Source organism: Camelina sativa, chromosome 9 (genome assembly GCF_000633955.1).
Source record: "Camelina sativa cultivar DH55 chromosome 9, Cs, whole genome shotgun sequence".
NCBI lineage: Eukaryota > Viridiplantae > Streptophyta > Magnoliopsida > Brassicales > Brassicaceae > Camelina > Camelina sativa.
Genome location: NC_025693.1, coordinates 24,745,689 through 24,767,010, shown reverse-complemented (window position 1 = coordinate 24,767,010; position 21,322 = coordinate 24,745,689). Strand labels below are relative to the sequence as shown.

General features: G+C 36.5%; 2 protein-coding genes across 3 annotated transcripts in view; both read left to right on the top strand.

Moving 5' to 3' along the window:
• The window catches only part of LOC104712107 (protein disulfide isomerase-like 1-3), a 47,478-nt gene continuing 28,312 nt past the window's right edge, over nucleotides 2,157–21,322 (top strand). Inside the window, exons 1-12 of one of the 2 annotated variants that reach the window (XM_010428926.2) lie at nucleotides 2,158–2,820; nucleotides 3,014–3,143; nucleotides 3,504–3,669; nucleotides 3,752–3,870; nucleotides 3,953–4,033; nucleotides 4,209–4,295; nucleotides 4,435–4,509; nucleotides 4,632–4,700; nucleotides 4,819–4,899; nucleotides 5,020–5,154; nucleotides 5,249–5,305; nucleotides 5,436–5,800. In XM_010428926.2, the coding sequence (XP_010427228.1) occupies nucleotides 2,246–2,820; nucleotides 3,014–3,143; nucleotides 3,504–3,669; nucleotides 3,752–3,870; nucleotides 3,953–4,033; nucleotides 4,209–4,295; nucleotides 4,435–4,509; nucleotides 4,632–4,700; nucleotides 4,819–4,899; nucleotides 5,020–5,154; nucleotides 5,249–5,305; nucleotides 5,436–5,600 (1,740 nt within the window). In that variant the 5' untranslated portion in view covers nucleotides 2,158–2,245 and the 3' untranslated portion in view covers nucleotides 5,601–5,800. Of the gene's footprint in view, nucleotides 2,821–3,013; nucleotides 3,144–3,503; nucleotides 3,670–3,751; nucleotides 3,871–3,952; nucleotides 4,034–4,208; nucleotides 4,296–4,434; nucleotides 4,510–4,631; nucleotides 4,701–4,818; nucleotides 4,900–5,019; nucleotides 5,155–5,248; nucleotides 5,306–5,435; nucleotides 5,801–21,322 lie in introns of those variants that run through there. The other variant, XM_010428928.2, reaches the window with a different exon arrangement.
• On the top strand, nucleotides 10,697–20,451 carry LOC104714850 (receptor-like serine/threonine-protein kinase SD1-8). The gene is made up of 7 exons (XM_019229337.1): nucleotides 10,697–11,504; nucleotides 11,671–11,822; nucleotides 11,972–12,145; nucleotides 19,007–19,217; nucleotides 19,314–19,557; nucleotides 19,700–19,850; nucleotides 19,932–20,451. The coding sequence occupies exons 1-7, from the start codon at nucleotides 10,712–10,714 to the stop codon at nucleotides 20,277–20,279; spliced, it is 2,073 nt and encodes a 690-aa protein (XP_019084882.1). The 5' UTR covers nucleotides 10,697–10,711; the 3' UTR covers nucleotides 20,280–20,451.

Below are 21,322 nucleotides of genomic sequence, written 5' to 3'. Positions count from 1 at the left end.
GTTTATATAGATTTATACTCAAAAGTTTGAATAAATATATTTGAATTCAAGAATATATATTAATAAAAAATATTTTAAACTAAAATTCGTGGGTACAAGTTCTAGTACCACACTACCACTTATAAAATAATGTATTATAAAGCTAAATAAGAAAAGAAAAAAAAAAGGAGAAAGAAAGAAAGAAAAAGTGTCGATAAGTTTAGGCGTTAGCAATAAATGAAATTGAAATTTAGCAATAACTAGGATTGAAAAATTATCACACGTACCCCAAAGGCCCAAACATAACATATGACGTACGTTGGAGAAAGATTGTTCATGAGATGCATCATATCATAATTGCAGTTGCATGTGAGGACTGAGGAAGTCCATATATCATAATTGGGGTTTTGCATTGATCATCACTTATATTTAAAGATAACTAGTAGTAATGAATATCAAAAATATTATAAAGCTTTAGAAAGAAAAAAGAAGGAGAAAGAAAGAGAAAAAAAGTGGGGAGAGATGATGAATTGATGATGAAGAGTCGTTTCCCGCATTCTTTCGACACCTTTGTTATTTTCTTTTCTTTTTTAATTGTCCTTCCTTTTGTTTCATCCATCTTCGACGACCATAGGTTAACAAATAATGACTGGCTTTCACCCTCGAGCAACCGAACAATCGTCTCTCCTAATAAAGTTTTCGAAATTGGTTTCTTTAAACTCGCCTCTAAAAATGGTGATGGTGGTGGTCGCTGGTACCTCGGGATGTGGTACAAAGCAATCTCGAGGAGAGATTACTTGTGGGTGGCTACAAAATATTAGAATACAAAATCCGTTTTTTTTCAGAACAGTAGAAGATGATTTCTAAAATTTTTATATCAAATTTTATCCATAAAAAAGTAACTTATACATTTTTTTTTATTTTTTGTAAAAAATTATATAACCTCTGTTATTGTATATCTACTTATTCTTCTATATTTCATATTTTACAACTTGTTAAATTTAGGTTTATTAATTTGTATGGGTATTTTAGGTAAAAATGTGTACATGGACAAAAAATTTTTAGTGATCCTTTATTTCCAATTTTCCCCTAAAATATTTGAGTTTGTTGATTGGTTGGTCATAAACCCTTTTTTTTTTGCAAATATAATTGTGAACATGAAACATGAACGTGAATATAAAACACATGAACAAGAAGACGTGAACATGTTCTCTCCACACAGGAGAAGGGCATCCAAGGTTCTCTCTATGCTGGAGAAGGTTGGACACAAAGTTATCTCCCCAAGGAAGGAAGGTGGAGGAGGTTGTACGCAAGGTTATCTCCTAAAGGGAGGAAGGCGGAGCCAAAGTTCTCTCCATGGTAGAGAAGGTTAGACGCAAGATTTTCTGCATAAGGGATGAGGGCAGAGCAGAGGTTTTCTCCATGGTGGTGATACATTATTGTGATGATACAACACTGATTAGTATATTATGTAATATATTTTTTGAGCCAATAATTTTAGTAGTTAAAAAACTATGCAGAAGTGAAAGTAAAATAGTTGGTTTAATGTGTTCATATAGACATTTTCGAGATGGTGATAAAATATATATTTGTAACATAGAGTATATTTAGGTGTAAAAAACACACTTTTAGTAATAACATACATAAAAGATTTGTAAATAGATATAAATCAGTGTATTATAACAAAAAATAAAATTTATAAATAACGTACAACAAATTTTAATATAATTTATAAAACTTTAAACCCGCATATTGGACAGGTCTTCATCTAGTTTTATATAAAAAATACAATATAAATAAACTGAATTTCAAATCGTTGCACTAGCACGGATCTTAATCTAGTCATTATATTAAAAAAATAAAATAAAAATCAAAGAACATAATGTGTTAATATGCTAAACCACAAATATAAAAATGATCACACAACATTAAAATACAAATTCTTGTTGCATTACGCACGACTCCTCCAGTCCTCCTCCGACTCGAGGATTGAATCCTAGACACTACCACGCACGTCCCTCGCCTCTAGACTAGATCTAAAACGGGATCCATAAAGTCAACGATAACTCACAGTTGCCACGTGTCACTCTTTCATTCGATTCATCCACGTGACTTTCTTATTTACAGTCCAGTCCATCTTCTTCTTTGACTACAATCTTTTTATTTTTTTTCCTTCTGAAGAAAGAAATTATAAAAACACCCCCCCCAAAAAAAAATTAAAATCCCATATCCAACATTTGATCGGTACTTGCTAGCAACAACGACAATGGCGTCGTCATCTACAAGCCGTATCTCTCTCCTTCTCTTAATCTCTTTCCTTCTTCTCGTTAACTCGCGTGCGTCCAGTGTCTCAGATCTCGACGAAGAATTGGCTTTCCTCGCCGCCGAGGAGTCAAAGGAACAACAACAAAGCCACATCGTCCACGAGGAACACGATGATCAGTACCGCGACTTCGAGAATTACGATGATCTCGAGGAGCAAGGAGGAGGAGGAGGAGGCGAGTATCATCACGGAGGCTACGAGGGGGAAGAGGAGCCGTTGCCAACTGCTGTCGACGAGAAGGACGTCGCTGTTTTGACCAAGGACAATTTCACGGAGTTCGTCCGCAACAATAGCTTCGCCATGGTGGAGTTTTACGCTCCGTGGTGTGGCGCTTGTCAGGCTTTGGCCCCCGAGTACGCCGCCGCGGCGACGGAGTTGAAAGGCGTTGCTGCGCTCGCTAAGATCGACGCCACTGAGGAAGGGGATTTGGCTCAGAAGTACGAGATTCAGGGCTTCCCCACCGTTTTCTTGTTCGTCGACGGAGTTATGCGCAAGACCTACGAAGGCGAAAGGACTAAGTAAGTCTCTCTATTAGTAGAGATTGTTTCTTTCGATGAACCTGGGAAGAATGGTTAATTATGAAAATAATAGTGCAATAGAGAGAGGGTCATGTGATCTTCTTGGATGTNTGTATTCTCTCGTAGGTCAATTTCAATAAGAATTTTTTTTTTTTTGTGGTGGATATGCATTTTGACCGTCCTGATTTTGCAGGGATGGAATTGTGACTTGGCTGAAGAAGAAGGCAAGTCCTAGCATCCACAACATCACTACAAAAGAGGAGGCTGAGCGTGTTTTATCCGCTGAACCTAAAGTTGTTCTTGGTTTTCTCAACTCCTTGGTGGTATGTATCCTTTAAAATCCAAGGTGTTTCGTGCTTTCCTTCTTGGATTTTATCTTTCCTTTTTTTAACTTCCTCTGAGTTTGCAAAACATGTGCTCAACCAAGTTGTTTACCATCATGGGACTTCTATACCTAAGAAAACCACAAGGGAAAAGAAACAGAACTATTAGTTTAGCGCTATGGTCTTTACTTTTAGTATGTTAAAAGATACAAGTGATTTCCCTTTCAGTATATTGAACAGTTACTATTATCTTCCTGTCTAGTGCGTTTTTACATTGTGTGACAGAGAGTTTTGAGATGCTGGATTGACAAGTGTGAAATATTTTACTTATATATAGATATATCCTTTTCTATTGCTCAGGGGTCAGAGAGTGAGGAGCTTGCGGCTGCATCCAGACTGGAAGAGGATCTCAGTTTTTACCAAACTGCAAGCCCTGATATTGCAAAGCTGTTTGATATAGAAACCCAAGTCAAGCGTCCTGCCTTAGTTTTACTGAAAAAGGAGGATGAGAAACTTGCCCGTTTTGGTAAGACTCCTCAAATACTTTTTTTCTTTTTTGTGCTACTTAGATTTCCTCTATGTCTGTCTCATCAACTTCCTTTTGGCAGATGGAAATTTCACTAAAACGGCTATTGCAGAGTTTGTGTCCGCTAACAAAGTCCCGTTGGTGATCAACTTCACTAGGGAAGGTGCATCACTGATCTTCGAAAACTCAGTGAAAAACCAAGTAAAGACCGTCTGTCTCTTTAAAGTTTTCCTTTATTATTGCGATTAACTAATGAGATGGCCTTTTTAAAAACCTTTGTCAGCTCATTCTTTTTGCCAAGGCAAATGAATCTGAGAAGTACCTTCCCACTCTGAGGGAGGTGGCTAAGTCGTTCAAGGGAAAGGTAATTTTTATCTTAAAAAATTTCTGTGGTCATTTATTTTTGCTCTCTTTCTGGAACAATTATAAACAAAATAAAATCACCTCTTGCAATAATTATAAGTGGCGATTGATATATACCAAAAGGAGAGGTGGATGATAACTTGAGTCAAAAAGCCAATCCTCTCTTTTGTCTGCAGTTTGTTTTTGTTTATGTGCAAATGGACAATGAGGATTATGGAGAAGCAGTTTCTGGATTTTTTGGTGTTACCGGCACTGCCCCCAAGGTAAAGTAGTTGGTGTGAAATATCTGTGAATCGGTTTTGTTGTTTCTGGTTATGCAAGTGATACCACAAACCAAATTTTGCATTATGGGGCATTGCAACTACAAGGTTTAAGTATCCAAATTTTTCCTTGCGTATGCAGGTTCTTGTATACACTGGAAATGAAGATATGAGGAAATTTATTCTGGACGGTGAATTGACAGTTAAGAACATTAAGGTAGGCCCAACATTCTTTTGTTTTTTTTGTTTTTTTTTGTTTTTTTGGGTGCATGAAATTCTATGGTTGTAGGACCTGTTGTTCGTTTATCTTAAAGCAATTACTTTGTTTTTTTAAAATAGACACTTGCGGAAGACTTCTTAGCAGACAAACTGAAGCCTTTCTACAAGTCAGATCCACTACCTGAAAATGTAAGGCGTCTGAAATATTTTAACACACACCTAACATCCCCCATACAATACTGATCCACTAGTGTCTAAATGAAACACAACAATAATACTGATTCACTTGCTTCTAAATGAAACGCAGAATGATGGTGATGTTAAGATCATTGTGGGAAATAATTTTGATGAGATTGTTCTTGATGAGTCAAAGGATGTTCTTCTCGAGGTAATAATCTCTTAAATTGTAAGAGCCTTGATTACATATATCTTAGACATATATATAACTAAGAATCTTAGTTATATATATATACGTATATATACCTAAAAAGCGTGAGTTATGTCATAGATATATGCTCCTTGGTGTGGCTACTGCCAATCATTTGAGCCGATTTACAATAAGCTTGGAAAGTATTTAAAAGGCATTGACTCGTTAGTTGTAGCAAAGATGGATGGTACCAGCAATGAGCATCCTAGAGCAAAGGTGAGTAAGAGCCAAATTAACGAAAAAGCTTTTTGGTGATAGAAGAAGACACAGAGATCTGATTTTGTTTTCTTCTGAATCTCTTTCTGTTCAGGCTGATGGGTTCCCAACAATCCTGTTCTTCCCCGGTGGAAACAAGAGCTTTGATCCGGTTAGCAAAGCCTTTTTCACCATATCAGACTATGTTTCTTAAATAAAACCTGCAATTTTTTAGTATTTTTTTACTCAGCATTGAAGTTGTTATAATTGTTGCTTGGTAAAAAATAAAAAATAAAAAACAGATCACAGTGGATGTTGACAGAACAGTAGTGGAACTGTACAAATTCCTGAAGAAGCATGCATCAATCCCATTTAAACTTGAGAAACCAGCGACGCCTGAACCGGTGATCTCGACCAAGAAAGCTGATGAGAAGGTCGAGGGTGATAGTGGCAAGGATGAGTTGTGATGATCCTTGCAAGGAAGAGGGTGTGTAACAACAGGCTATAGAAGTATAGATGATGATGACTCGATCTATACATTGATAGAAAATGTATTGTCCTTTGTCTTTGTTTGTTGACTTTTGTTGTATGCTATGAAATGAATAACTACAAAGAATACAAAGAATTTTTGGGTTCTCACTTTTAAGGATCATGCATTTGATTTACACATTGATTGATAAGGATCTCAATTATTGTTCTTTTCTCACATCAATGTTATGTTAAGTTGGGGTTTTCATAATAGTTCAAAGGAAAAAAGATGGCTAGCTACATGAAGTATTAGAGAATGCATGGTCACACATGCGAAATATAATATTGTATCATCAAATACACGAAGTATATGTATTGCATGGCCACATGCATGAACTATATGACGTTATGTGGTCAACACCATAGACATACAATCCGGTACACCGGTCGAATAATTCCAGCGAAGACCAACATTGACTCCGGCATTGACCAACATTGACAAAAAAATTGTATTTTTGAAGCTAATATATTCATTCTTATAATTAGTTACTTTTATTTTTGAAGCTAAACTAATAGTTAAATAAAATTATTAATAATTATTTTCAAGAAATATATATATATATATATATATAATATATGTAATTATTAATGATTTTATATATATAAATCTCTGATCATCATATTATTTAAAATTTTAAATACTACAAGAATCAATAAAATCAAATTCAACTATTTTCATTAGAAAATAATATGCAAAAGATTTGAGTATATGACTCTTTACTTTAAAATTTGCATGGTAAAGAGTATACAAAATTTTAGATACTCTTTGGTATAAAAAAAATTTACATACTCCTAATAACATGTAAACAATAACAAAAAAATTAACACTATTTACTTTTAATAGATAAAATATAATGATACATAATTATTTTCAATATATAATATAAGGGCATTTGCAAAAATCCTCTTATTCTATATCCTTTTGCAAACATATCCTAAAATCAAGATAAAATCTATTAATATCTTGAAAATAATTATTAATTATTTTTATTTAACTATTATTTTAGCTTTAAAAAAATTAATTAATTATAAGAATAAATACATTAGAGATACCTAAGATATTTAGATATTGAATAGAATGTTTTCTAATCATGAAAATTCATAAATAATTTAATATAGTAATTTATTATTTTTTTTTTTTCATAGAAAAAAATTAAAATACAATTTGTTTTGGTCAATGTTGGTCAACGCCGGAGTCAACGTTGGTCTTAGCCGGAATCATTCGACCGGTGTACCGGATTGTATGTCTATGGTGTTGACTACATAACGTCATATAGTTCATGCATGTGGTCATGCAATACATATACTTTGTGTAGTTGAAGATACAATATTATACTTGGCATGTGTGACCATGCATTCTCCAATACTTCATGTAGTTAGCCATCTTTTTTCCTAGTTCAAAAGAGAATAAACTTCTTTTTCAAATAAAAATCCACTAGACATACAACGACTTCAAAATAGAACAAAACACCTTTTTTATTTAGTCTAAATTTTTTACGTGTTTGAGATATTGTTGTTATTATACTTCCGAGTGCAGTAATTCTCGTTATTAGTTATTACAGACTACAGTATTAATTGGTTAAAAAATAGAAAGAAGATTTATTCCGTGTGTTATATATCGGGATCACGACGGCGGGATTCCTGGACTGCCGGGTGGACAGATGATAGGGAAACAGTTGCAATGTCTGACTTTGGCCTTGAGGTTGGCCCTAACACAGCGTCCCGTTATATATGCGTAATGGTAGCAGCTGGAGTTGCACTGTGCGTTACCGTTTCTTTTGTTACAGATCCCTGGGGGCGCTTCGTTGTGTCGGATTCCAGCACAGCTTTTGTAAGCATCTGGCACTTTTCCCATTGTTTTTCCTAATCAAATAAAAATTAATTTATCAATAACCAAGTCTATTCATATCTTATTGACGGAAAAACGGCTTTTTTCATACCCCTACAATAGCCCTGTGTTGAATTCATACATTTAATTATTGATTTGGCCTAAACATACATTATGTTTCTAAATATTTGAATTCCGTATCCCAACTTCGAAATCAATACCCCAAGTATAAATGTTGTGCTATAACATACAAAAACGTGTTTATGGTCTAACTCTGTTACACTTCCGTTTAATCAAAATGACGTGGATTCCACGTGTGCGCAGCGATTCAAAACGACGTCGTTTTGGAAAAACAGAGAGTCTAAAATTTTGGCCAAAACACGTTTGTAGATTATATAATTATACACCAAAAAACTAAATATCTTATTTGTTTGCATTAAGCATGTTGTATATATATACACGTAAACTTTGTTAACATTAAGCATGTATACTTTAAAAACAAAAAAAACTTTGCAGTAGATGGTAAAGGTTGTAAGTTTCATAAAGTAAAAATATACACCAAATACAAAATATTAAAGTTTTGAGAGATGTTTAAAGTATTATGTCCATTACCTGCGGAAATCAACGAGAATATCATCAAAAAGATGTTGAAACAAACTACCATTAGACTCTTAGACATTTTTCTTTACCCTTTTTTAATTTAGTTTTATTGTTGTTTGATGTTTGATAATTCTAATCGTCGAATTACTGTATTTAAAGAATTTTTAATTCTAAAAGTAGGACATAAAGGAAAGGTATAACGTAAAAATTGCCGATGAACTCTTAGACGAGGAGACTCATATATATATTTGATTAACAACATATTCCTCATTCTATTATAGGAACAATTACATTTTAAATTTTTAAAGTGTCACTAAGTAACACTTTAAACCTCTAAAAAATTTCACTAACACTATAAACCTTTCAAATACTGTTAATAATATTTTAAATTTTTAAGCTAACTTTTAAAAAAGCAATGACTTAGAATAGTCTTGGAACGAGTGTCCTCTCGTGTGTCACCAAAATAAAAGAACAAAAAAAAAAGGTAAAAGAACTTACAGCTTGATTTGATCCGATCTATTAGAATTTGACATGATTCATAGGTTTAATCCAATTTAGAAATATGTGAAATTTTTAAGTTAAAAACAAAATAATATAAAATAATGAAATAATGAAAGTATAATTACATTACCGTTACCGTCTGATCAGTTTAGGGTATTGTTTGATCAGTTTCGAAGCGCATAATTAGAGGGGTATTAAACTTGTATTTTAGAAGATTGTAGAGTATTATTAAAATCACTTGTTATTTAATTGATGATCTTTAAAAAAATTTTAAAATCCTCTGTTATTCAACTTAGATTTATGTAAAATCATTTAAAATAATTTACAATCCTTTGTTATTCAATCAAGATTCATAAAATTTACTTGAAATCTAGTGTTATTCAAAATATCACAACTTTTTAAAAGCTACTACTTTGAATAATTCTAGGAGATCTTGGTTTGTTTTTTAGTTGAAAATACTTTCCCTCAAAATCATACCCTTTGAGATAGAATTTTAAAGGATTTTAGAAAAACAAAAAATGTATTTTCTGGGAAATCAAAACTGAAACAAGTCTCACCTCTTCACGTCCTCTAGCTCTTTCCCACTCCTCCGCTCCAATCCCACCACCAGCGAATTTGATTGCTGCTGCTCTCGTTTCAGATTCAAGTTTTTAAGAGGGGGATATTCATGAATCGGTCTGTGTATTGGCTGGCAGGTGAATCTTGTTGAATGGCTAAAGATGATGGTTGGAACAAGAAGAGCTGAAGGAGTTGTGGATCCAAGATTTGAACCTAGACCTAGTAAAAGTGCTCTAAAACATGCACTTTTGGTTTCCCTTTGATGTATTGATCCTGAAGCTTTGGCTGCAGCTTCACAAATATTTTGGCATAGAATTTTTCTTTTTTTGTGTGGTAAAATATTTTAAAATCACCCAAAGTTTACAAATAGAATCTCATAAAAATCACATTTCATTTTATTTGATTTTTAAATAAAAAAACTCTAAAAGATAATCAAATCTTTTAAAACTCTTCTAAATCTTTCAAAATTTTTTAAAATATTAAAATCCTACCAAATCCTTAAAATAGCAAGTTGAAAACCCCCTTAAGGTCTCGGAAGTGCTTCCGTTGCCGTTTTGCATAAATTACATAATACCCAACCCAAGTTGTACGTCTAGTAATGAGGATTGAGGAATATGGGTTGATTTTCATCAGTTTGATTAATTTATTTCAACAAGTTATATATATTTTTAATTAGTCACTGGTGAAATTTCTGGACAGTGTAAACCTAATTAACAAACTAAACATATGTCATGCGCATCCCACGATCCATGTTCAAAAAACGCCAAACGTACACGTACGAAAATTAATATTGTTTTGACGATTTTATATGGACTAGAACAATTAAATTATTAAACCAAGAAAATTAAAGGAAGGAAACAAGAAGAGGCATACACAATTTGTTTCGAAACTATACATGTGTACTGTATATATGTAATCAATTGAATACCGAAATTAAACTACTAGTGCACTAGTAAATTAGGTAAGCCATTAATATGAAATGGGTTTACATATTAAGAAGTGGAGAAGAAGAGAAGGGCAAAAGAAGAAGAAGGAAAAAAGCAAAAGGGGGAGATCGATGATGAATGTACGGCAATGCCACCATTCGCATACCTCTATTTTCTTGTTTCTGTTGATTTTGCTTCCTCTCGTATTATCGACCTTGGATAACACTTTGTCTTCCAAGGACGTTCTCTCTCCCTCGAGCAACCGAACCGTTGTGTCTCCCGGTCAAGTGTTCGAACTTGGTTTCTTCAAACTCGAGCTGGCGGCGCTAGTAGTTGGTATCTCGGGATTTGGTACAAAGCAGTCCATGGAAGGGATTACGTATGGGTTGCCAACAGAGACCATCCCTTGCCCAGCCCCAATGGAACATTAAAGATCTCAGACGCCAACCTCGAACTTCGAGATCAATTTAATACCCTTGTCTGGTCGACATATCTGTCTAGAAGAAAGACCAGAGCTCCTGTCGTGGCAGAGCTCCTCGATAATGGGAATTTTGTTCTGAGATACTCCACCAACAACATGTCCAATCAATTCTTATGGCAGAGTTTTGATTTCCCGACAGATACTTTGCTCCCAGAGATGAAGCTTGGTTTGGATAGGAAAAGCGGTCTAAATAGAACCTTACGATCATGGGCAAGTCCCCATGATCCATCAAGTGGGGAGTTCACTTACACCGTCGATACCGGAGGTCTGCCTCAACGCTTGCTTCGGAAGGGAGATACCATAACCCACAGAGCAGACTCTTGGAACGGTGTAGGGTCCAATGGTCAACCAGCGACACATCAATCACTGAAATTTTATTTTACAATGACAGAGGATGAGATCACCTACTCGTTTAGAGTTATTGGCAACGAATCCTACTCGAAACTCCAAATGAGCTATACCGGGACATTGATGAGGTTTGTGCGCGCACCCGCAGCAGAAATTTGGGGGTCTCCGTGGCGAAATCCTGCAGACTTGTGTGACAACTATGCTACATGTGGGCCTTACGGTTACTGCGACACGAACAAGTCACCAATGTGTGATTGTATTAAAGGGTTTAAGCCAGTGAACGAGAAGGCATGGGAGTTGAAAGACACCAAGGATGGATGCCAGAGGAAAACACAATTACGTTGCAAGAGTGATAAGTTTCACAGGCTGATAAAAATGAAGCTCCCAGATACAAAGGCCGTGACTGTGGACTGGGGAATTGGGAAGAAGGAATGTCAAAACAAGTGTCTTCTAGAATGCAATTGTACAGCATTTGCTATTGTCAATATGTGGAATGGGGCTGGATCGGCTTGTCTAATTTGGACGGGAGAGCTCGTTGATATACGGCAATTTACCGCCCATGGTCAGGATCTCTACGTCAGATTGGTGGCTAGTGATGTCGGTACGTAAGTTCAGTCCCTAGCTAGAAGAATCAGGATCGGTTAAGAAAAATTCATCAAGCCACCTTAATCAGTAGACATATATATATATGGGACATGCATGCATGTTAGGCAGGCTCACCAATTTTGATAATGACTTTTTCATTCTTCTTTTCCACTCTTTTTCAGGGGATGGGAAAAGCATACTAGTTAGAGTAATAAAATGGATTGCTGGAGTTACTGGTACGCTTGTTCTGTGCTTTGTCATGTTCCGTTTTTGGAAAAGAAAACAGAAACGAGCTAGAGCAATTGCAGCTGCAACACCACCTATTGGTATTTTAGTTACAACCTTACTTTTCTTTGATTGTTTTTTTTTTAACATATCCGCTGATTTATCTGTATATACTTTTTTTTTTAATTATTTTTTGTCTTGAAAATTTATTTATTTACTTATTTGGTTATGAATGGAAAATGATATGTGTATGAAGAGAGAAACTCAGATTTGCAAATGGACGGGGCGGTAATATCCAGCAGAAGGTACCTGTCCGGAGACAACGATGATTTGTTGTTTCTTCGAATAGAGTTTAGTACCGTCGTCACGGCAACGCAAAATTTTTCTTCCTCCAACAAACTTGGAGAAGGCGGTTATGGTTTGGTTTACAAGGTACGAATAATAAAACACTCTTAAGAAATACTAATAGATATAGACTAGAATCTTTACATAGAAAAACAAAACAGCAATATTCTTCTAGTTCCATTTGTTTCATTTCATAAGAAATAAAACACTCTTAAGAAATAATAGATCTGACTTCGATTCATTTGTTTCACAGTATTTTTTTTGTCATCTTTAAATTTCTTAATATCATTCCATCACACTTTACTGTACATGCAGTTCTTATATAATTTTGTCAACGTCGTCCAATAATTTTCGTATACAAACAAATAACAGAAAGGGTCTTAAACCCCAAAAATTGTATTATTTGGAAGATCACTAATATATACATACATCGTTCAGTTTGTAATATTTCAAGCAAACAAAATTATTATGTGATCAGTATTAAGACATACTATATCTAACTACTGTACCCTGAATGTAACGGTAGGACTTCAACCATGTGAACATTTCCAATCAAAATAAAATTGTTTTTTCTTCTGGTCAAAGGTCAACCAATCAAAATAAATACTAGCGTACCAATATTATTAGATGTCAAAGTGTCGATCGAAACCACATACCAAAGTTTTAGATTTTCAAGATAACTAGTCAATAAAAACCACATAGTAGTAATATATAGTAATTAACTGCTGTACATACATAAAAATTAACTGTAGAAATACTTTCTTTCTTTTTTTCTTTTTTTTTTTTCAACCAAACATTTAAATAAATTAAAATGTGACTCCAGAATTAGTTGCCCAATTTGGAANTCAACGGGACAAAACATGTAAAAAATTTAGCTTAACAGTATCATACTTTTTATATTACTTATTTAAGAATAAACTTTTAATACAATCTACTTACTCTGGGTTATTTTATGTTACTCCTTAACATACATTGTGAGTGTAATTTTTACAAATGCAATCTTTACATTGTGAGTGTGTAATTTGTACGAATGCAATCTTTACAACTTTTGAAAAAATTCTTTTTACGAATATATACTCATCTTTTAATATACTATTTTATATAAATTTATTACACAAATATGATTCTTTATAATCGACCATATATTATAGTTATGTAGCATATATTTTTTTTTTTTCAACCAAACATTTAAATAAATTAAAAGGTGACTCCAGAATTGGTTGCCCAATTTGGAAGGGAAGAGTTTACAAAAGTAAGTGCAGAAACTAAAGATCTAGAAGAGCGCGCCAGACAATCAGCTCGCACGTTAGAAGTCCTCGGAATCTGGGTCAAAGTGAAGGAGGAGAAGGATGATCTTAGCGAATGGAATTCTTCCAACAGATGCGAGAAGGCTGGCCAGTCGTCGGGAGCCTGCACCATTGCCACCAACTCTGAACTATCAGACTCAAAAATGGGACAATCTATCCCTGCCGCACGAAGAGACTCCATAGCCCATATCAAGGCTTGAAACTCCGTATGGAGAGGGGAGGGACTACATCGCAAACTGCGAGCTCCCAAAAGAACCGTCTTATCATCATTAGTACCATACCACCATCCCAAACCTTCCAAAGGGTCCGAACCTTTCCAGGAACCATCAACCTGGCAACGGATCGAAGAGTTTCTTACCTCCAGAGGAGGCTGGGGATCCAAATAAGTCACAGAGAAAGATTTGGCCTCCTCCCAAAAAAGTTTATCGTTTAACGCCTGATTTATAATATCCATAGGCTCTGCTTCAATACCTTGAAACACCTTGTTGTTCCTATCTTTCCAAATTGTCCATAATATCCAAGGCAACCTATAACCAATGCCTGAACCCCCAGAATTAGAAAAGGTGTTAGAGTAAAGATAATCTAAATTAGAGTACACAGATCCAAAAGGAAAGCCAGTCAGAGACAACTGGACCGGAGATAACTCCCAAATTAAACGCGAACGAACACACTCAAAAAGAGTGTGATTGATAGTCTCCACCTCTGAACCGCACCTCAGACACATATCATCACATCGGACACCCCGGTGCGCGAGCCGTTCCTTCACAGGAAGTGTCCCAGACGCCACCTGCCAGAAAAAATGTTGGACCTTTGAGGGGACATCAAGTTTCCATGCTTGTGCCCGTAAAGCTGTGCATGTCGGCCCGTACACAACTTCCTTATGTAAATCCCATGCTAGTCTATAACCAGATTTTACTGAATACTTACCGGACTTAGTGTAGTGCCAAATCACCCTGTCCGGAGTCGATACCTTACTGACCGTCAGACTCCGTACAAGCTGAATGTCTGCTGGATCCAAAAACTCTTCCAAAATAGGCAAGTGCCAATCCAATGTTAGGGGATTAATTAGGTGATTTACCATCAGGGTAGGATGAAGCACTCTCCCCCTGCCATTCGCCGGTCTTGGCTGATGATCCGGGATCCACGGATCTCGCCAAACCGAAATGTTACACCCGACCCTAAGAGCCACCTTGCCCCTCTTTCCACTAATCCCTTTGTCGAGAAAATGCTCCTCCATGCAAAGGATGGAGAGTAAGGTTTAGTCGCCAATAAAGGATGTTTTCTCCTGAAATAACGACCGCGCATCACCCGAGCCATCAACGAATTCGGATAATGGATCAGCCTCCAATACTGCTTAGCCAGCATTGCATCATTAAATTCTTCCAGAGCACGGAAACCCAAGCCCCCATCACATTTATCCTTACACAGTTTATCCCAAGCTACCCAATGCATACCTCTGGCCTTATCATTAGACTTCCACCAGAATTTTGAAATAGCACTCGTAAGACTGGACGTTAACTCCTGAGTCAATTTATAACATGACATGACATGTGTCGGAAGAGCTAACGCAACTGATTTTATCATAATCTCTTTACCTCCTTTTGATAGAATCTTCGCCGACCAGCCATTAACTCGATCCTCTAAGCGATCATTAACATATCTGAAATCTTCCGTCTTCGAACCCTGTAGATTCTCAGGAATACCCAAATAAGAACCCATTCCACCCTCTCTAGAGATACCCATTACTGATTTAATCCGAGACCTTACATCAGACGGCACTTTCTTACCAAACATGATGGACGATTTCTCTAAGTTTACCTCTTGACCCGAGGCTTTCCCATAGTTACCTATAATATCCATCACCACTTTACATTCAGACTCCTCTGCCTTACAAAAGAACAGACTATCATCCGCAAACAAAAGATGTGAGATCGAGGGACAATCCCGAGCAATTGAAATTCCTGTAAGTCTCTTCTCCCGTTCCGCCTTTTTAATATTCGCAATCAAGACCTCTGTACAAAGAATAAACAAATAGGGAGAAAGAGGATCACCCTGACGTAAACCCCTCTTTGGTAAAATGGATCCCCGAGGTTGCCCATTTAGGAGCACTTGATACGACACCGAAGAAACACACCACATAATCCATGAAATCCACCGCCTATCAAAACCTAATTTAATCATCACCGCTTCCAAAAAATCCCATTCAACCCGGTCATACGCTTTACTCATATCAGTTTTAAAAGCCAAAAACTCCGACTTGCAGCGTGGATTAGTATTTAACCCGTGAAACATTTCCTGGGCCACGAGAATATTATCAGTTATCAACCGGCCCGACACAAAGGCCGATTGTGTCTCTGAGACCAACGACGGTAAAAACCGCTTCAGCCGAAAACATAAAACTTTCGAAATAATCTTATAGCTCACATTACAAAGACTGATAGGCCGAAATTCCGTCATACGTTGTGGTTGATCCACCTTAGGAATGAGACAGATATTTGTCTCATTGAGGCGAGGATCAAAACCACCCGTCCTGAAAAAGTTTTTAACCAAGGCCACCAAATCTCCTTTTAAAGAAGGCCAGAATCGTTGAAAAAATAAAGCCGTCATACCATCAGGGCCTGGAGATTTCTCCGGATGCATAGCAAATAAAGCTCTCCGAACCTCCGCCTCCGTAACTTCCCTTGTTAGACTTTGGTTCATAGCATCTGTAATGATAGGTGAGATCTCTTGTAGTATATCTGAAATACCACTTACATCAGATCGTTTAAACAAATCCTCAAAATATTTGGAAGCTATAGTCTCCATTCCCAAAGGTGACTCATCCCAGACATTATCCGGACCAAATAACCCAACAATCTTATTCCGAACCCTCCTCTGCTTAGTTGAAGCATGGAAATATTTTGTATTCTTATCCCCCACCCGCAACCAGAATTTCCTGCTCTTCTGTTGCCAGTACAACTCCTCATCCCGATAAGCCTCTTTTAGTTTTCTCTCAATGTCCCGAATCTCATCCTGAGAAATCAAATCATCCATCTTTGCCTCCTGCAAGGCAGCCTTAAGTGAAGAGATAAGGGACGGACCCGAAGCCACATTATTTTTTCGCCACCACGAAATCGAGTTTCGACAATTCCTAATTTTATCCACAAAAGCCGGGACCCGAAATCTATTTGTACGCACCCAACCGGACTCTACCGCCCCTAAAAGTCCATCCTTCCCCAACCAGCGTTTATCAAACCGAAACTGCCTAAACCGGCGAGGGGCTGTTTTCAGACAAGTAGCCAAAATAGGACAATGATCAGACCCAACCATCTCCAAATAATCATCCCTCGAGTTTGGGAAAAAACAATGCCAATCTTCATTTCCTAAGGCACGATCTAAACGGCACCGAACCACCTGATTATTACAACGATTACCTCTCCAAGATAACTGTTCTCCATAACACGGGAATTCAAGCATACCACAGTGCCGAATCATTGTTTGAAAAGGCACAAAAGAGGAAGCAGGCCGTAAAGCCCCACCTTTTTTCTCGTGATTCCCAACCAGTTCATTAAAATCACCAATCAAAAACCAAGGATCTATCCGGAAAGACCCAATATCCATTAGCTTCTCCCACACCTTTACCCAATTTTGCGGAATTGGATCCCCATAAACGAAAGCCAAGTAAACCAATTGTTGACCAAAGGAAGCTTGAGCATCAATAATTCGATTGCTATCATATAAAATAGAAAGTTTTATTTCATCCTTGAAAAATAAAGCTAACCCACCACTAGATCCATGGGGGTCAACAGTATACAAATTATTATAACCAAACTTTTTTTGAAATTTTTGTAAATAAGAAAAGCACTTTTTAGTTTCTGATAAAAATAAAATATCTGGCCGATGCTGCTTCCACAAATCTCCCAAATATCCTTCTGTCAGATCCACCCTTATGCCCTGACAGTTCCAACTCAGAATCTTCACGTTCTAGCCGGCGGTTTCGGGAGAGCCCCCATCCCTTTTTTTCCTTGACGTCCCCCATCTGAAGGTTTGCCGCCAACTGTATTGTTACCTTGTTTCCCCACTAATCTCTGTTTATTCCCTTCACCTGCAGGTTTAGACAAAGCCTTAGCAAGTAAACGTTTCGCAGGAGAAGCTGAAACCAAATTAGGTATCCTAGAACCACTAACACTCTTCCTAGCATAATTATTAAAGTTCTTCCTTTTGTGATCACCTGACGCAACTATAGAAAATTCTGCCATAGCTTTATTAACAACCCCCACAGCTAGCTCAACCGATACAGAAGGAGAAGAATTACCTTGCGGATCATTACCATAAACACCCTGGGAATCAATACCTTGCTCAACATGAGCCTCAGAACCTTGATCCGTAGTATCCACTATGCCCTGAGTTGGAGAAACCGTTCCCTCCTGGACCACATTATGATCAGACTTACCCAAATCGTCAAACTCACCATCTTCAAGCAAATCATCGTTATCGACCTCAAAGTCCATAGCCAATGAAGCCCCCTCATCGCCCTTAAGAGAACTTCCCTCCACTTCCTTGACCGCTTGTGGATCACTAGAACTGGAATCCCCTAGAATATTATCCATCCGCAGCGAACCATGCTCCACAACAGCCGCCTGTTTAACCCTAAAAAGAGGTTTGGGCCAAGCCGGACCAGCACCCTTTCGGTTTAAAATAAAACCAGGAGCCTTACCCGAAGCTTCCCCAAGCCCTATTTGCGGACTTCGACTAGAACCATCTTCACGACCAGCAACTTCTCCAAAACTCCTCTTCTGACCCCAAGCCTGACCATGTAGGCGCTTTTGTTGACGAGAGCGGTGAGGACCATTACCGTGAGAACTATTACCACCAAAACGTTGCTGAGGAAAATACCCATAATCACGAGAATCCACAGACTGAAAATCCAGAGCTCCTCTTTCTTTCTTTCTTTATGACATGTAAAAATAGTTTGTTAGGAAAGAAACACCGACATCAAAATTATAAAATAATATACTGCATGGATAAATCATAAACAAAACATATATTTTTTCAAAAAACAAAACAAAACGTATAGATAGATACCAGTAATTAATTATAAATTTCTGTCAAAAGTTGAATAATTTGAAATCTTTCCACACACCGCACTTAATATCATGTATAAAAGACTCATCCTCTCACCGCACTTAGCATATCATGTATAAAAGACTCATCCTCTGTTTTACCTTTGGAAATATTACAGCATTGACATAAATATAAATATATGAAAAGTGAATACATGGGCCGATGGGCGGCTCAATGTAAAAGTAGGATCATGTTCTTAAACATTAAAATTTTGGAAATTATGCCTAAAATATAATGTAACTATATTATTTTATCAAATTTATATTAAGAAAAAGAGTAAAATGCGAAAAACCGGGAATATACAATCTTATTTTATTTTATTATTGTATATATGTAGCAATCCAAAAATATATAAATTGACAAATTTTAATGTAACAATGTAAATGTCAGAAATAATATACATGGTAAGAGTTAAACGGATACTCAGTCTTTTTATATATTAATAAAATCATCAAGAACAACAAAAGGAAAAGTCGGCCGTTAAATAAGTATATCTAAAGATCAAAGGTTTTGTAACTTATAATGTGCGTGATAGCAGGGGAGGCTACCTAACGGAACACTTATTGCCGTCAAAAGACTATCAGAGACGTCTAATCAGGGGACCAATGAGTTCAAGACCGAGGTGAGTCTGATCGCGAAGCTTCAGCACATTAACCTAGTACGACTTCTCGGATTTTGCGTTGAGAGGGACGAGAAGATATTGATCTATGAATACTTGGAAAATCAAAGCCTTGATTTTTATTTATTCGGTTAGTGTCACCTGTTTCACGTTTTAATTCTTAAAGTTGAATATCTTTGGGCAAAAACTAAGCAAATCCAGTACCCCACTTGTGATCAATGCGTAGACAAAACCGGAAGCTCCTCTACTAAGCTGAGCTGGCAGCAGAGATTTGCAATTACTAAAGGTATTGCTCGAGGTATCCAATACCTTCACCAAGATTCACGGTATAGGATCATCCACCGAGATTTGAAAGCTAGCAATATCTTGCTTGATAAAGATATGATTCCGAAGATTTCGGATTTTGGGTTGGCCCGGATCATTTCAAGAAACGAGACTGAAGCTAACACAAGGAAGGTGGTTGGAACTGTGTAAGTAAACAAAATTAAAACATGCATGCATCATCATTTAATTATTCCAAAAGTTTCAATGAGTTTTGTTAATTTTAAACCACCCTAAATAAAAAGTTGGAAGAATAATCATCAACTTTTGATTTTGGTTTTGGTTATCCAGCGGGTACATGGCCCCAGAATACAGGAGGGGAGGATTATTTTCAATAAAATCAGATGTTTTCAGCTTTGGGGTCTTAGTGCTTGAGTTATTAAGTGGCAGGCGGAATAAGGGATTCACTAATTTGAATGGAGACACTAGTCTTCTCAGCTGCGTAAGCTCAAACTTTTTGACTTTTTTTTTTCTTTTCATTGTCAAATATATACTATTTTTTAAGTCTTCATTTCGTGAACAGGTATGGAGAAACTGGGAAGAAGGAAACTGGCTAGAGACAATAGATCCACTCATCGTAGATTTATCATCATCATCATCACCACCCGCAGCGTCACTAGACGAAGTTAAAAGATGCCTACAAATAGGTCTCTTGTGTGTTCAAGAGAATGCATATGACAGACCAGAGATGTCATCAGTCGTGATGATGCTCGGAAGCGAGGCAGCGATTCCTCAGCCTAAACCGTCCGGTTATTGTGGTTACTACGTTCGGAAAAAGTCATATGAGATGGGTTCTTCGTTAAGATCAATGCCAACCGATGAATCCTGGACGGTAAACCAGGTTACCACTTCCGTCATCGACCCTCGGTAATGTAACGTAAGACCATCTCCAATGGTAAAACCCCATGAGAGGTTTTTATCAATATTTTTCTATTAAATTTTGGATTTATCAATGTTTAAGAAGCTATGAGGAGTAGTTGTTAAGAAAAACCTTTCTCCAATGGTAGAACATGAGGAGTTCTTAATAGAAAACTTTTTTTTGAAAATAATTGGTGTAATTGGTGTTTGGTGTATTTGGTGATTGGAAGAGTTAATAATCACATCAAAAACTTGTCAAATGCAAAACATGTCTGGAATATGGCTTTTTACCAAATCTACCAAGGCAATCATCAGAACGGTGCCTAGGATTATATGGACCGGAAGGGGTGTCCAAAAAAAGGCCTTAATTTTTTCTTTTAATAATAACCAACATAATTGGAAAAAAAAAAAGCTTAGAACCAAATCTTAATTCTAAAACATAACTTTTCCTTCTCTTTTATGCTACAAAATTGTTAACCAAACTTTCGAAATCAAAACTCTTAACCAGACAAACCAAGAAGGAAGGAAACGTTAATGTTTTAGTGATGATCAGAGAAGTGAGAACAATGGGTCTCTTTAGTTAGCCTAATTTATTTTAATTTTAGTTTCTAATTGAAGTCTCCTTTATCGGGTTCATCGGATTCTCTAGAACCATTGTTGCTCTCTTCCTTTTACCACATACAATATTTTTTTATTGGGTCTAACTATTGAACTAATTTGGGAAAATTAGGGACTTTAACTTTTTTTCAAAAAAAGAGGCCAGAAGCGAATGCTTCTTTCATTAACACATAGCCACGGCTCTGGCAAGCATCAATATCATTGATCATGAGAACAGTCATCTTCCCCTGCATTACAGTCATCACCAACGTTCATGCCAAACCAATATAGATATGTATATGTATAGCAAGACTGTGAATGATAAGAAAAGCTTATAACTGGCTCTGTTAGAGAACAATTATCACGAACCAGAAATAAAACACACTACCTTTATTAAGATTTAAAAGACAAGATAAAAAATCCAAATCCCAAAGAGAACAACACTATCCCTCGGAATAA